This window comes from Pelecanus crispus, chromosome W (genome assembly GCF_030463565.1).
Source record: "Pelecanus crispus isolate bPelCri1 chromosome W, bPelCri1.pri, whole genome shotgun sequence".
Classification (NCBI taxonomy): Eukaryota; Metazoa; Chordata; class Aves; order Pelecaniformes; family Pelecanidae; genus Pelecanus; species Pelecanus crispus.
In genome coordinates, this window is record NC_134675.1 from 3,667,230 (window position 1) to 3,684,617 (window position 17,388).

At 41.4% G+C, this 17,388-nt stretch overlaps 1 protein-coding gene across 1 annotated transcript in view; it reads right to left on the reverse strand.

The window, feature by feature from the left end:
• The window catches only part of LOC142596492 (uncharacterized), a 63,536-nt gene that overhangs the window by 19,522 nt on the left and 26,626 nt on the right, over positions 1 to 17,388 (reverse strand). Inside the window, exons 4-10 of the mRNA XM_075725616.1 lie at positions 9,710 to 9,874; positions 8,493 to 8,671; positions 7,756 to 7,886; positions 6,170 to 6,284; positions 3,587 to 3,706; positions 1,134 to 1,326; positions 784 to 959 (exon numbers count right to left, since the gene is read on the reverse strand). Of these exons, the coding sequence (XP_075581731.1) occupies positions 784 to 959; positions 1,134 to 1,326; positions 3,587 to 3,706; positions 6,170 to 6,284; positions 7,756 to 7,886; positions 8,493 to 8,671; positions 9,710 to 9,874 (1,079 nt within the window). The remainder of the gene's footprint in view (positions 1 to 783; positions 960 to 1,133; positions 1,327 to 3,586; positions 3,707 to 6,169; positions 6,285 to 7,755; positions 7,887 to 8,492; positions 8,672 to 9,709; positions 9,875 to 17,388) is intronic.

A 17,388-nucleotide genomic window follows, 5' to 3' on the forward strand; every position in this document is an offset into this window, starting at 1 on the left:
TCCTAGCCTATACCTTTAAAGCAAAGCGAGAAAGTTTTACACCAATCATAACACAGTATGTATGACTAGAGTCACTCAAACTCCACCTGAAAGGTAAAAAATAGTATAAATTAGCCTAAGAGAGAGGGGATGTTAGGGAAGATACCATTGCGTACCACCCTGACTTCTGGGATCAGTCGACGGGCTGAGCCTCTCTTTCCCCCCATCGGGACGCCTTTGGGTAAGATTCAAACACTTGGTTATACCAAGTGCCTCCCCGGGAAACTTAGAAACCTCTATATAAAGTCGCTTTATGTCTTTTGATGCATCTGTGTTATTCATGCTTTTGGTGTTTGCATGTGCCTTGCAGTCAGTGAATTTATCGCCGGTAATCCAAAAAACCTATGTGTCTGTTGCTTTAATAAATTGCTTTGATTCATTGGTCTAGCTGTGATAGTTCTCATTGAATGCGACCAGACGCTTTAAGTGTGGCTGTCGTAGTTCATGCAACGCGACTAGACGAAAGGTGCCTACATTATTTGTGCATCCGTAATCGTGATAGTTCAGTACAATGAATGCGACTGGACTTATAACGATAAATTGGGTACCTTCCAACCCCCCTTGACGCAACAAGCTCTTTGTAATAGATTTTACTTTATAGGGAAATCTACAAAACAGAAAGAATACAAATTGAATTAGTAAGTGACATGGTGATACTGATACATAAAAATTATGATGTGCATTTTTCATGGTGTGTCACTGTACTGACAAATCCAAAAAAGCATGAAAAAATTCTAAACAAACCTGCTGGAGCTACGAGATCTTCTTGAAGAGCTATAGCTTCTTGGGGGTGTTCTGGATCTCTTCTCTTTCTTCTTTTTATCATCTCTCTCTTTTTCTCTTTCTCGCTCCTTCTTCTCCTTATCCTCATCTTTTTCCTTTTCTTTGTCTCTGTCCTTCTCTTTGTCCTTATCTCCCTCCTTGTCCTTAATCTTCTCTCTGTCCTTCTCCCCCTCTTTCTCAACATCATCTTTTTCCTTGTTCTGGTCTACCTCTTCCCTGTCTTTTCCCTTCTCCTTATCTTTGTCCTTTTCCCTGTCCCTATCTTTGTCCTTATCCTTGTCCCTGTCTCTATCCCTATCCTTGTCTCTGACTATCTCTCGATCTTTGTTTCGCTCTTTCTCTCTCTCCTGGTCCTTCTCCCTGTTTCTCTCTTTATCTCGTTCTCTTTCCCTTTCTTTGTCTCTGTCCCGGTCTCTCTCCTTCTCTTTGTCTCGGTCTCTCTCTTTCTCCTTTTCTTTGGCCTTTTCTTTTTCCTTGACCTTTTCTTTGTCTCTTTTCTTGTCCCTGTGAAAAGCCAAACACAAATCCATTAATTAATCTTTGAACTTTCCAATAAAAATTACAGTTAACTCTTTAGCATACATTAATTGCTCAAGAGAAAACATGTGTTTCTGTTGAAAAGTAGTAAATATTCAAAATTTTAATTTTCCACCCCTGTTCACCATGAGGGAGAGGCTATATAGCTAGGAAAAATTTGGAAACCAAATTGGGGAAGGGGGGTGCCAAAATCAAATCAAACTGTGATCTTCAAAGTGATGTTATTACACTTTGAAAGAATATGTCTTTTCACCTCACAGCTACGTTACTATACATACATAAATTTTCTACATTTTGTCAGGAGTGAGACAAACTCTACAATTTGTAAATCTATTCTTTAGTAAAAGCATGTCCACGTAAAACAGACTGCAGATTAACCTCCCCCACATGAATAATGACAGCTGACTGGACAGAAGTCTTTACTCTACAGTGTTCTCTCACATAAATACCCTGGAACTGCTTGGAAGTCCAACATCAATTAATCCACAGAAACAAAAAAAACAGGGATAAAATTTCATAAAATTCCCTCAAAAGGCAAATGTAAGGTCAAAACTCAACCAAGACAATTCAATCATCTGTAATGTCATTAGGAATTTGAAAATTATTGAAAAATTGTTAAGACAGTAAAAACAGAAGCAAGGTAGCAGAACAAGTCAGCTGCTTTGGGATAGGCAGAATGATACATGTTCATAAAAACAGTGAGGAAAATTCCAATGGATGTTCTAGTAGTCAAGCCAAATAAAAATTTATTAGATCGCAGCTTTGGCTGGAAGATTACATTTTGGTAAAGGATTATTTGGAAGTACGAGACTCTGAACCATCTTTCCTTTCTAGCAAAGAGAAGAGAGACACATCACTCCTAGACCTGCCTCTAGGACATGTCAAAAAGTAACACATGTTCAGAGAGAGAAACAGGAGAAAGCACAAGAAAAGAAGTTGATCAGCAGGCCTTTTCATGTCCAAGAGAACCAGGCTGACAGAAGTTGCTGTGTCTATTGGTATTGGTACCTATTCTAGGATTTTTAAAGATTCTCAAAGAGACTCCTTCAGATATGAAAGGCCCTACACAAAGCCCCCACCTTTCTTCACTGGATGTCCTGGTTTCGGCTGGGATAGAGTTAATTTTCTTCCTAGCAGCAGGCATAGTGCTGTGTTTTGGATTTAGCATGAGAAGAATGCTGATAACACACTGATGGTTTAGTTGTTGCTAAGTACTGCTTATGCTAGTCAAGGACTTTTCAGCTTCCCATGCTCTGCCAGGTACACAAGAAACTGGGAGGGGGCACAGCCAGAACAGTTGATCCAAACTGCCCAAAGGGCTATTCCATACCACATAACGTCATGCTCAGTATATAAACTGGGGGGGGGGTTGGCCGGGGAGCAGCGATCGCTGCTCGGGAACTGTCTGGGTATCGGTCGGCGGGTGGTGAGCAATTGCATTGTGCATCACTTGCTTTGTATATTATTATTATTATTATCATATTGTTACTATTATCATTACTATTTTACTTTCTTCCAATTATTAAACTGTTCTTATCTCAACCCCGGAGTGTTTCTCACTCTTACTCCTCCGATTCTCTCCCCCATCCCATCGGGGCAGGGGGAGTGAGCGAGCGGCTGCGTGGTGCTGAGTTGCTGGCTGGGACTAAACCATGACAATATGCCACATAACAGACATATGCATTTGTGCCTACAGCTGTGTAAGGCCAATATGAAATAGCCAAAGGCAAAAATAAAAGCTCGTGCACAAAAACTTTATACATGTTCTCAGAAAGTGGGATCAAGTTCATCCTGAATCCAACGTTCTCAACAGATATAGACTGAAGAAGCATCATCCACTTTTTTGTGCGTTCCACAGGCTACACGGAACATACCTAATCCGTTGGTTAAAGTCTGACAAAGTTACCTATTTTCGATCAGCTTGCACATTGGTGTAAATGTAGACTAGACTTTGGTATCAAAGTTTAGGTACCTCAGTGTTGTGGTTTAACCCCTGTAGGCACCATATGAGTTATTATGAATAAAATTAACTGTATCCCAGCCAAAACCAGTACACTCAGCATAAAAATTTACTTTCTATTCTTTTGTCCCACAAACAAAGCCTAGGGACAGGCTAAAGCATTTAGAGATTCCATCCTTTGCCATCACCTAAAAGGTTCGTTAGATTTTTTCAAAAATTTTGTACCGTGTGCTAAGAACAGTATCATTTCTTAGGAATGGAACTCACCGAGAATGAGAGCGACTTCTTGATTTCTGCCTTTCCCTAGATCTAGACCGTTTTTTCAGGGGACTTCTGGATCTGCGCCTGTCCTTGTGTCTTGAGAGCGATCTGTTGCCAGATCTACTTCTATATGAACAAAGCCAGAAGAAAAATACTTTAATATGGAAACTTCATAAAAATTAGGTCAACCAGGAAGGGAAAGAAACCCCACATAAATCTTGCCTCACTACATAAAATTATATAGAGAGTTACACCTCAGTAATATACTGCCTACCAACATTTTTGTAAATATGGATACTTTTAAGCTTCGCTAGGTGCACATGCTCTCCTTTGAAACAATGCACCATTCAAGTAATACTCATGTTTCATAACAACTTCCATGAATATTCTGGAAAAATTAAATTCATGTCATATTAGGATAGCTGTCTTTAGTAAATCTAGTGCATGAAATCTAGTATAGACTATTTCTAGCAGCTTCTAAAAATAATCAGTTACATTTTTCTTCTTTTCCAGGCCCAGTCATTTATAGCAGTCTTGGTCAATGAAGAAAGATGGCTTTAACTGGCTGCTTTGTTCTCCAGCCTTACAAATTTAATTGAACTTTAAAAAAAACCCCCAAAAAACCCAACCCCACTATCTGTGGTTCAGCATTTAGTCAAGTTACCTTTTCACCTGAAAGGATATGTTAGCATGGATTTGAATTATAAGAGTTCTCAAGAAAAGGAATGAGCATTTACTACACGATAAATAAGGAATGATAAGGAATGCAAATAATGTGCAGATACTCCAATAGAAATCTAATTAAAGTCTTCTGATAAACATGTATAGTATAGTCTCAGATTTGATGAAAAAAACAAGACTTTTAAAAATTTCTATACTCTTTTTTCCAAAATATTCCCTATATTTGGAAGATCATATTCCCTAGGAAAACAAAAATAAAAAGCTGAATTTGAACATTAAGTTTCAAAAGAACACATCATTGGATACTTTGCCTGAGAGGTTAAGGTACGATGAAGTTAAACTTACCAAAGACACAAATTCATGTATATTACTCAATAAATCCTGAAGAACAAGGAGATATAAAAAACACCAGCTCCACCTTTCTTCTGCAGCTCAAGACACACAGAGTAAGATATACCAAGAGGAGAGGAGAGGCAATCATTTTTTACCTACAGCTTTGCTCCACGTATCAGTGTAGAAATAACAACTAATTACAGGGAAAATTAATTACAATTTAGTCCAAATAAGACCTTGAATAAATTTTATATCATAGAGATGAAAATGATTTAGGGGTTTTATAAAACAGTAAAACTGGAAAGTGGTAAGGACAGTTTATTCTTAGGGATGAAGTTGCCTCAACAGATCAGAATGGCCTTTTTTCAGCATGTTCTCAAAACTGACAGTAACAGTGGTAAAATCATTAAAAAATATATATATAACTAACAACAATTGTTTAAAGCACAGGTTTTCTGCAAGTAAAAAAAATGCAAATTTATCTTCTAGTAATCAATTTGGTTTGTGTCAGTACAAAATAGCACTGAGATTACTGCAGTATTACAAAAAACAAAGACTGTTTTTCAGTTATGTCCTGAGTTAGAGAAACAGAAGAGAAGCAAGCAATAAGGAAATGAACAAATGATTCTTCTTGCATTAAAAAGGTACCCAATGTTTTGATGTCATTGGATAACATGTACTGTGTAACACTATTACAAAACTGAAGCCTGCACTTAGATCATATTTGTTTGGTAGTATAACTGATGTGGTGTGTCCCTCTGGCCAGCTTTTCTGTATGTAAAAGAATTCTAGTTGCCCTGTTAAAAGACAATGGATGAAAGAATGCAACAGTGCTGTCACTGCAACACTGACAACACTCACCTTTTTAAAGTGTAAACTATCAAATACATTTTGAGTTTGGGGTTTTTTTTTTTGATACTTAATGTAGCCAAATATCTTTAGATTGATTATCTAAATGATCAGAAGACATTCTTGACATTGAACCATTTCAGGAAGCATTTGTAAGTCTCACATAGCAAGACTGTCTCATTCTTGGAAAAAATTCTTAATGGGTAAACTTTAAGGGTAATCTAGTAATTTTATTTCCTCCTATATTTCAAAGCCTGTTTCAGAACTGAACAAATTAGCAAAGCAAATAAACTCTAAAGAATGAAAAACTGCCCCTAAAGCCTTTTTCTTCTGGCTTTTAAAAAAATATAGCTTTACATTTACAGTACAGTAAATAAAAATACTGCATTTGTTAATTAGATATTTAGAAGTTCAGGACAGCAGGAACTTTCTACTAGCAAAACCAGCCAGCCTATCTGTTCAGAGTGTTAACAGTAAACTAAATGTTCCATCCACAAGTGTGTTTTACCTGAAAGTAATCCTGAAAACATTTAGCATTTAGAGGGAAAGAGTACCTGTTCAGAGACAAAGTTCCTAGTTACTCTGATCTAGTCAGTGTAAGTTACTAATCTTCTCTACAGGGATACTTGTCTCATAACTCAGTAAGAAATCTCAATAACCACCACCACAAAAAAAAAAACCAAAAACCAGTATGATCTATTAGTCCAAAATAAAACACATACCTACCTATGTTTTGAGTGTGATCTTTTCCTTCTAGATTGGGATTTTGAGCTAGACCTGGATTCTGAACGAGAATGGGAACGAGATCGACCGCCTTTTCTTTCACTGCTCTTTCCAGACTCTGAGAGGAAAAAACCACTTTGCAGTGTAAGCTCAGAACATTTAAAGATCCCAGTTAATAATCTGGCACAAGTGGAATGTACCACACATATAGTGCAAGGGGCCTACGCTTTGCACATCTTCCTTCTTTGCAAATATCCTTCAGAAACATCCAAGAAAGTCATTGCATATACTCGTTGAGTGCAGCCATCCTGCAGCAGTACACATAAACCAGATAATTATAAACAGCTAGCTCTGTTAGGAATGGGATTTATGTTGCTGCCACAATGCACAAGATTACAACACGTTCTCCTCTGGTATATTATGTAATATAACTACTTTTTTTTTTTTAAATAACCTCGGAAGAATAGAGTAAATTTAGAGGGCATAAATTTGAAAACAAGCATAAAATGTAAATAATAATTAGTACTTTCTATACTTTTATATATTCCAACTACTGTACAAATATTGAAGTTTTATTCCTCAAACACTGTTTTGGGGGAGGAAGGGATGGAGTGAAGGGGGTGAAAAGTTTGATCCAAAGGCCAGGAAGTCAACAGAAAGCTTACCAGTGACCTCAGCAGACTTTGGTTCAGACTCTAAAAGATTAACACTGAGGAAATGTTAGAACTATTTTTCTCCCAACCCTAAAAAACAACAGAAAATACCCCCCCCCCCAACCCTCAAGACCCTCCACTATCTAACCTACATAAGTCAATGTTTGGGTTTCTTAGTAAGAAGAATGACAAAATCTTGCTGATGATAAAAAAAAAGAAGGATTTCAACTGCAAGTTTAACAAGTTGAGAATTTTTTATGCTGTGGTTATGCAATCGGTTTAAGTCAGCATAAATCAGCACTGAAATGTCTGTCTAACCACTCAACCCACCAACACCTTCCTCCTTGACCTAGCATTTCAGTGTTAACAGGGATCAGGGAACCAATCTGGATGAAAAGTCGTCCTTTACAATATGTTAAGTTTTATCCCAGATTCATTCTCTGATCCCATTTGCTATGAGGATGCACACAGTCTTGAGCCACCATGAAAAAGCATGGCACAGTGACAAAATTAACCTGCTGAAGGAAAGCATAATATTGCTGCTTTCAGCAGCATGCTAGCTCCCTCTGATCATGAAACTATGGCATTAATGGGTGCTAGAGAACAAAACAAAATATAAAGCTTTTTTTTTTTAAAGTTTGTAAGTACTTTGAACTTTAAAAGCACCAACATTAAGCATTAATTTAGTACTGACTTTGTATTTTTGAAAACATTCAATGAGCATGTATCTGAAAATAAGATATGATGAAATAAAAAGTCAGCTTCATTCCACTGCTTTGTTGCATGAAGACAATTTTGATTATTTTCTTTTGTTTTCCCCTCACACATTTTGTTCACCTTTGAGTACCCTTTTCCTGTGTTTGAAAGTGCTCTTAAAAGCATGTGCCAAGGTATACACAGAACATGTCTGTTAGGTAATGAAGACAATATACCTACCTGGCTCAATAGCAGCAGATATGAAAGACTGGGCTTCCCTTACTCTCTTCATCACTTCTTCCAGTTCCTTGGCAGCAGCTTGTGGTGTCATTTCAGGAGGCTTCACTATTGCATTATTGGAGTGATTTATTCTAAATTAAGGAAAAATAAAACCTTTAACTCCCAAACACTTGAAAAGGGAAAGTGAAAAACAAATAAGAAAACACCTCAGCTTCCACATATGACTAAAAACTTCAAAGTCCAGCAAAACTACAGATTTTTCCTAACACTCATCTGTTCTAAGTATCTGAAATGTCTGTCTTTTATTGCTTTCAAACCTTACCACTTAAATAAATGCGGCACATTATTTCTGTGTTAAAATATTTTTCTAGTAGAAGTCTAGAAATCTGTTTCTCTATTTCAGATAAAATCTCTACATTAAGGCCTACTAATTACATACACATCATATATAAAACTTAATTAGAACCAAGGACTTTGCAGATTGTCTCACTATTATGGCTTTCACTAACTCAAGATTAGATGTAGAAATATTTTACTCCATGCCATCCATATTCTTCTTGGAGAAAGTTATGCCCAACCTTGAAATTGAAGTTCATAGAAGTGTTCCAGTTTACTAACAATAGGTCCTTATATTGAAAAAATATTCATCACAGCAGTTTCCTGCACATCAGTTATAAATGTATAAGGTTACTATGAAATCTTTCATTCAATATTCATATGGAAAATTAATTTCTTACTTCAGTGGCCTGTCTCCAAACATAACTCCATTAAAGGCAAGAGCTCGAGGTACAGAATTTTGGTCTGCGAATTCCACAAAAGCAAATCGTGTTGGTTGTGTCTCATCACCTGCCATTCGCACAAATTTGACTTCTCCAACTTGCTTAAAGAATTCAAGCAGCTGATCTGCTGTTGTAGTCTGGAAAGAGTCAAAGAGCTCAGCTGAAGTAAAATATATAATGAAAACCACTTATCAAACATATCAGGTAATCTAAGGGCAACAGATTTTGTAAAGACATATCACCATTATTACACAGGCGACATGAATTTGGTAATGTTACACTTTAAGAGGAAAAGGTATTTTTTCTTCAATTAATCTAAAGAATATACTACAATTTAAAACAGTGCAACCACAAACCCTGAAGTCCTACATCTAGGTTAAAACAGCACTTGCACAGGATTTTACACTTTTCAGGCAACTCATTTGAAATAATTGATGAGGAATTTCCTTATACACCTATGTCCAAGCTATTGATTGTGAATTTTGATCAATTAAAAAAAAAATAATCCAAACAGTATTACAAGACTTTACTTTTATCTGTTTTTCTACTAGCTTCCAGCTTGTTTTATTTTATTGCGATCAACAGTACTTTTACACTCTAGTAGCTACTTTGGCAGTCAAAAAAACCCCCCAATCAAATACTTATATTGCCATCAGTCAAAAGCAAATTGTTTTTCAATTAATTCAATCAATTGCTGAAAAAACAAATTTCTGACAGACATAACTTTCCTGTCAGAGAAACTCAAAGGTATTTATGATAATTTTGCAACTTCCACTAGGACAAATCATTCCTTCTTACTGTACTTAAGCAACTGCACACCATTGTGGGGGACAGCTACCATGATCATGACTTCTGAGGCATTATTCAGCTAACACAACCCAGCTGGACATTTGATCAACACACACAATCATAAGTATGTTTCTTGAATTCAGCTACAATGCGATTTCTCTAGTATCCTGCTAGAATGAATTCCACAGTCTGGTCTGATCTGATTGGCAAAGGAGCATTCAGAATTTGAAATATCACTAGAAACCAAAAAAAGGGGGGCTTATTTCTTTGTTTAAATTCCTATTGGCATCAACTAAAGAAAACTCTTAACATGTAAGATTATAACTCATAAATTACAATTCTGCATCTTCCATTAGTATTGCCAACAATAACAAAAAAAAAGCTACCTGTGAATTCAAGTTTCCAACATAGACTGTTCTTCTAATTTCATCAATTTTGGATGGGTCCACATTCCCCATAATTGGTGGCTGTGGTATTTCTCCCATTGCTGTAATGTTAGGGTCCAATGCTGCTGCTGGTATAGCCCCCAAAGTGCCAAGTGAAACACCAAGCTAGAAAACACAAAAATATAATATGCTTCGCAACTAAGCACTGGTGGATACTTCACTTGTTAATACTTGCCTGCCTTGTGCATTTCTATAAAAATAAATCTAATGAATATAGGCAAGACTTTAAACTGTAAGGTCCCAGCTGAGTACTGTATTGGATTTGTGTGGCAAGGTTTTGGTAGCAGAGGGGCTACAGGGGTGGCTTCTGTGAGAAGCTGCTAGAAGCTTCCCCTATGCCTGATGGAGCCAATGCCAGCCGGCTCCAAGACGGACCCGCCGCTGGCCAAGGCCAAGCCAATTAGCAACAGTGGTAGCGCCTCTGTGATAACATATTTAAGATGGGGGAAAAAACTGCTGTGCAACTGCAGCCAGGAGGGAGGAGGGAGAATATGTGAGAGAAACAACTCTGCAGACACCAAGGTCAGTGAAGAAGGAGGGGGAGGAGGTGCTCCAGGCACTGGAGCAGATATCCACCTGCAGCCTGTGGTGAAGACCATGGTGAGGCAGGCTATCCCCCTGCAGCCCATGGAGGTCCACGGTGGAGCAGATATCCACCTGCAGCCCACGGAGAACCCCACGCCAGAGCAGGTGGATGTGCCCCAAGGAGGCTGTGACCCCGTGGAGAGCCCATGCTGGAGCAGGGTCCTGGCAGGACCTGTGGCCCCATGGAGAAAGAGGAGCCCGCGCTGGAGCAGGTTTGCTGGCAGGACTTGTGACCCTGTGGGGGACACATGCTGGAGCAGTCTGCTCCTGAAGGACTGCACCCCATGGAAAAGGACCCACGCTGGAGCAGTTTGTGAAGAATTGCAGCCCGTGGGAAGGACCCATGTTGGAGAAGTTTATGGAGGACCGTCTCCCGTGGGAGGGACCCATGCTGGAGCAGGGGAAGAGCGTGAGGAGGAAGGAGCAGCAGAGACAACATGTGATGAACTGAACACAACCCCCATTCCCCATCCTCCTGCGCCACTCTGGGGGGAGGAGGTAGAGAAATGGGGAGTGAAGTTGAGCCCGGGAAGAAGGGAGGGGTGGGGGAAGGTGTTTTAAGATTTGGTTTTATTTCTCATTATCCTACTCTGATTTGATTGGCAATAAATTAAACTGATTTTCCCCAAGTCGAGTCTGTTTTGCCCGTGATGGTAATTGCTGAGTGACCTCTCCCTGTCCTTATCTTGACCCATGAGCTTTTCGTTATATTTTCTCTCCCCTGTCCAGTTGAGAAGGGGAGTGATAGAGCAGCTTGGTGGGCACCTGGCAGCCAGCCAAGGTCAACCCACCACAAGTACTTTTTTTAAAGAATAAATCTACCCATAAATAGCCTTCTACAGTTTTTCTGTGTGCTATCAAATAGGTCTGGCCAGGGATGCAGTATATCAATCAGAAAATATTCAGGTTTGAATTTCTAATGCTTACAGTCAATCAAATTCATTAAGATGCCTCCAAATACTGCTAATATTCTTATTTTTTTTGCCACAACAAGTATTATAAGTGGATGAGGAATTGCTGAGGCCTTGCCCAGCAAGGGAAGAAGGGAATTTGCAGTGCCCAGGGCCAATTTGTTCCATAACAGACATCAGTCCATCAAAGGGACAGATAAGGTACCTTTTGGACAAACATATCACGTAAGGCAAGATTACAGTTGAAACGCAAAGGATATTAAGTCTAAGATCTTTCCCTACACAGTCACTTCCTAGAGAACGAGGACAATACAACTCTCATTTTTAGAACTGGGAACTGAAATCTCTCCTGGGGAATGTTATAAAAAAAGTCTCTTAAAAATCACTACTACATTGGTCTACTGAGTTCCTGGTTTGAATTTTATTTTCTCCACCCAAAAAAGCAACTGCCTTTCCAGCAAACAAAGTTTCTAAAAAGTGTTAGAAATTCTCAACAAGCCACCAGTAAGGTTTTTTTTTTTATGTAACAAGAGAGAACTACTCTGTCTTTATCTGAAATCATCCCTTTATTATTCTACAGAGGGTTATACAGCTTGACTTACTCTTTGATATTCTAAAATTCACAGATAACTTATTAAAGATGTATATAAAACCAAAGTGAATTTACCTTAGAAGGTTAGTTTAGAAACAAATATCTCTAAACACCGACATTACACCAGTTCTGTTTAAAATCTTTATCAGTGATCTGGATGAGGGGATCAAGTGCACCCTCAGTAAGTTTGCAGATGACACCAAGTTGGGTGGGAGCGTTCATCTGCTTGAGGGTAGGAAGGCTCTACAGAGAGATCTGGACAGGCTGGACCAATGGGCTGAGGCCAACTGTATGAGGTTCAACAAGGCCAAGTGCCGGGTCCTGCACTTGGGTCACAACAACCCCATGCAACACTACAGGCTTGGGGAAGAGTGGCTGGAAAGCTGCCCAGAGGAAAAGGACCCGGGGGTGCTGGTCGACAGCCAGCTGAACATGAGCCAGCAGTGTGCCCAGGTGGCCAAGGCGGCCAACAGCATCCTGGCTTGTATCAGGAATAGTGTGGCCAGCAGGAGCAGGGAGGTGATTGTCCCCCTGTACTCGGCACTGGTGAGGCTGCACCTGGAATACTGTGTCCAGTTTTGGGCCCCTCACTACAAGAAAGACATTGAGGTGCTGGAGCGTGTCCAGAGAAGGGCAATAAAGCTGGTGGAGGGTCTGGAGAACAAGTCTTATGAGGAGCAGCTGAGGGAACTGGGGTGGTTTAGTCTGGAGAAGAGGAGGCTGAGGGGAGACCTTATTGCTCTCTACAACTCCCTGAAAGGAGGTTGTAGTGAGGTGGGTGTTGGTCTCTTTTCCCAAGTAGTTAGCGATAGGACGAGAGGAAACGGCCTCAAGTTGTGTCAGGGGAGGTTTGGATTGGATACTAGGAAAAATTTCTTCACAAAAGGGGTTGTCAAGCATTGGAACAGGCTGCCCAGGGAAGTGGTTGAGTCACCATCCCTGGAGGTAGTTAAAAGACGTGTAGATATGGCACTTAGGGACATGGTTTAGTTAACCGTTGGACTCGATGATCTTAAGGGTCTTTTCTAACCTAAATGATTCTATGATTCTACGATTATTTATGCTTCATTAGCAGCAATTATGCAGCAGAACCATGAGTAAGCACATTTTGTTTTATGAAATGCCTAAACTATTACTTCACATATCAATGAGGGCAGTATCACCCATTTTAAGACTGTCGTGGTTTAGCCCCAGCCAGCAACTAAGCACCACGCAGCCGCTCGCTCACTCCCCCTGCCCCGGTGGGATGGGGGAGAGAATCGGAGGAGTAAGAGTGAGAAACACTCCTGGGGTGAGATAAGAACAGTTTAATAATTGAAACAAAGTACAATAGTAATGATAATAGTAACAATATAATAATGATAATAACAATAATAATATACAAAGCAAGTGATGCACAATGCAATTGCTCACCACCCGACGACCGATACCCAGACAGCTCCCGAGCAGCGATCACTGCTCCCCGGCCAACCCCCCCCAGTTTCTATACTGCCCATGACGTCGCATGGTATGGAATAGCCCTTTGGGCAGTTTGGATCAACTATCCTGGCTGTGCCCCCTCCCAGTTTCTTGTGCGCCTGGCAGAGCATGGGAAGCTGAAAAGTCCTTGACTAGCATAAGCAGTACTCAGCAACAACTAAAACATCAGTGTGTTATCAACATTCTTCTCCTACTAAATCCAAAACACAGCACTATGCCAGCTACTAGGAAGAAAATTAACTCTATTCCAGCCGAAACCAGGACAACGACAAAAAAAGCCAATATTCTTGTGAACTAAAAATGATTTTCAAAGTCATGCAATGTCTTATACAATGATAGTTATGAACCATAAACAGGATTACCCTAAACCTCTGACTGGTGACTTTGGTCCCACTGTTTCATTATATAAGTTGTACACTCTTAAAACAGCTGTTGGAGCACAAGGTTCAAAAAGGATGCTGACCTTTGTGCAGGTTTTTCAAATAGTGCTGAAGAAATCACACTTGGTTAAAGCAATTTTTTTTATGGAAGGAAGGAAGGAAAGAGGGAAGACACTAAATACATTCATTTCTTTTAGGATGCTTATCAGTATCAGCTAAGAATATGAGAGTGGGAATAATGTTTCTGGTAATTAATGGAGACAGATGAGGAATCATTTAAGGACAGATAGGTGTCCTGGTTTCGGCTGGGATAGAGTTAATTTTCTTCCTAGCAGCAGGCATAGTGCTGTGTTTTGGATTTAGTAGGAGAAGAATGTTGATAACATGCTGATGTTTTTAGTTGTTGCTGAGTACTGCTTATGCTAGTCAAGGACTTTTTCAGCTTCCCATGCTCTGCCAGGTACACAAGAAACTGGGAGGGGGCACAGCCAGAATAGTTGATCCAAACTGACCAAAGGGCTATTCCATATCATATGACGTCATGCTCAGTATATAAACTGGGGGGGGTGGCCGGGGAGCAGCGACCGCTGCTCGGGAACTGTCTGGGTATCGGTCGGCGGGTGGTGAGCAATTGCATTGTGCATCACTTGCTTCGTGTATCATTATTATTATTATCATTATTATACTGTTACTATTAGCATTACTATTTTACTTTATTTCAATTATTAAACTGTTCTTATCTCAACCCAGGAGTGTTTCTCACTCTTACTCCTCCGATTCTCTCCCCCATCCCATCGGGGTAGGGGGAGTGAGCGAGCGGCTGCGTGGTGCTTAGTTGCTGGCTGGGGCTAAACCACGACAGTCGTTTTTGGCGCCCAACGTGGGGCACGAAGGGTTTGAGATAACAACAGATTAACCAGAGTGTATTAAGGAGTCTGTTAACAGTTGCCGGTCACGATATTAGTTCTTCTGATCTGCACCATGTTCTTTTTTTTGCAGCACGTGTTAAAGCTTGCTGTCAGTTTGTGCACTGTGCTATGCTCTGCAGTGATTCATGATCTTTTGCTTGGGAGGCTCCTTATCAAAACCCTGACCTTGAGCATTCTTTGGTATTTGGGTTTCATACAGAAGTCACTACTGTACTGCGGGTACTACCTCATAGAGAGAGTTAGCAATTATACTTCTTACTCTGAGAGGCTTGTTGTGGAGGAAATACAGAATGGCACCTTTGCTGCTTTCTTCTATGATGTTTCCTCCGTTATTACAACAACTTTCCTGTATCTTGAACACCCCTGGGCAGTTAAGATACTTCTATTGATAATTCTTGGGAATGTTGTTTCCGTTTTGATAAAGGTCAGTAAGCAGTTTAAAAATATCATCCAGAGATCTACCCCAAGGCTGGATAGTTATGAGTGGCAGGGTGTGTGGGAACGTATGCGCAAGTACCTAGGGCAGTGGGGACCTCCAGTGTTTTGGAACTTCACCCCTGAACAAGTGCAGAATCCTGAAGAATTAGTAAAGTATTTGGAAGAAGTATGTTGTCACCCTGGTAGCTCCAGAGAGACACAAATCATTGCAACATGCTGGGGGCTGGCCCATGCCTATCGAGCCGTGGTCAACGCTAATCAGTACCCTCAAAAGAAAGAGAAGGTCTCTGGATCTGATGACAAAACAACAAGCACTGTGGCTACTCAAACCCCCACTACAGGCCCTGCGGCTACTCCAACCCCCACTACAGGCCTTGCAGCTACTCAAACCCCTGCCCCAGGCACTGTGGCTACTCCAGCCACAGCCATGAGCACTGCGGCTACTCAAACCCCAGTGACAGACACTGTGGCTAAACCAGAGAACCAACCTGCGCCGGTATCAGTTGCCCCTATACAGAAGAAAAAATACACGAGGAAATCAGTTCGTTTAGTAAGGGATGAAGATGAACCAGGGCCATCACGAGAACCAGAGGAGGAAGAACCCATAAATGAGATGGTGACCACCCGATCCCTATCCCTGAGTGAGCTGGGAGATATGCGAAAAGATTTCGGTCGTCATCCAGGCGAGCACATCATCACCTGGCTGCTCCGATGCTGGGATAATGGGGCCAGTAGCCTGGATTTAGAGGGTAGGGAAGCCAAGCAGCTGGGATCCCTTTCCAGGGAAGGGGGCATTGACAAAGCAATTGGAAAAGGGGCAAAACCGCTCAGCCTCTGGAGGCGACTTCTGTCAAGCGTGAAGGAAAGGTATCCCTTCAAGGAGGATGTTTTATACCGCCCAAGCAAATGGACCACCGTAGAGAAAGGTATCCAGTACCTGAGGGAATTAGGCGTGCTGGAGGTGATTTACAGTGACCTGAATGATGAGCAGTTAACCAAAGACCCAGATGAAGTCAGGTGCACACAATCCATGTGGCGGAAGGTGGTACGGAGCGCACCAGCATCGTATTCCAACTCGTTGGCAATACTAGCCTGGAAAGACGACGAGGCACCAACGGTGGATGAAGTGGCTAGACAACTCCGGGACTATGAAGAAAAGCTCTCTTCCTCCCTACAGGCCTGTGTCTCAGCTGTGGAAAAACTGTGCCAAGAGTTCCAACAACTCAGAGAGGATCTGTCCTACTCCCCACCTGCACGGACCAGTGTCTCAGCCATTAGGAGTCAACGTCCCTATGCTCAAGAGAGAGGATATAGAGGATACACACCACGGGGCACCCTGTGGTTTTACCTGCGTGATTATGGAGAGGACATGAGAAAGTGGGATGGAAAACCCACCTCAACCTTAGAGGCACGGGTGCGTGAGTTGCAAGGAAAAACTATTAGAAAAGGTGGTTCTCCCAGGAAAATTGCAGCTCCAGTTTCCAGTGAGCAGTTCCCGAGACAGAGTAAGAGGGCTAATTTTACTTCCGACCTTGATCAGGGGACTTTTGATTCACATTTACAGGAAGTGAACAGCGAATACTGTGACCAGTGTTAGAGGGGCCCTGCCTCCAGCCAGGTGGAGGAAAGGGACAACCGGGTTTACTGGACTGTGTGGATTCGATGGCCTGGAACGTCAGACCCACAGGAGTAGAAGGCTCTAGTGGACACTGGTGCACAGTGCACGCTAATGCCATCAAACTATAGAGGGGCAGAACCCATTTGTATTTCTGGAGTGACAGGGGGATCCCAACAGCTAACTGTACTGGAAGCTGAAGTGAGCCTAACTGGGAATGAGTGGCAAAAGCACCCCATTGTGACTGGCCCAGATGCTCCGTGCATCCTTGGCATAGACTACCTCAGGAGAGGGTATTTCAAGGACCCAAAAGGGTACCGGTGGGCTTTTGGTATAGCTGCTTTGGAGACAGAGGAAATTAAACAGCTGTCCACCTTGCCCGGTCTCTCAGAGGACCCTTCGATTGTAGGGTTGCTGAAGGTTGAGGAACAACAGGTGCCGATTGCTACCACAACTGTGCACAGGCGGCAATATCGCACCAACCGAGACTCCCTGATTCCCATCCATAACCTGATTCGTCGACTGGAGAGCCAGGGAGTGATCAGCAAGACTCGCTCACCCTTTAACAGTCCCATATGGCCAGTGCGAAAGTCTAATGGGGAGTGGAGACTGACAGTGGACTATCGTGGCCTGAACGAAGTTACACCGCCGCTGAGTGCTGCCGTGCCAGACATGCTAGAACTTCAATAT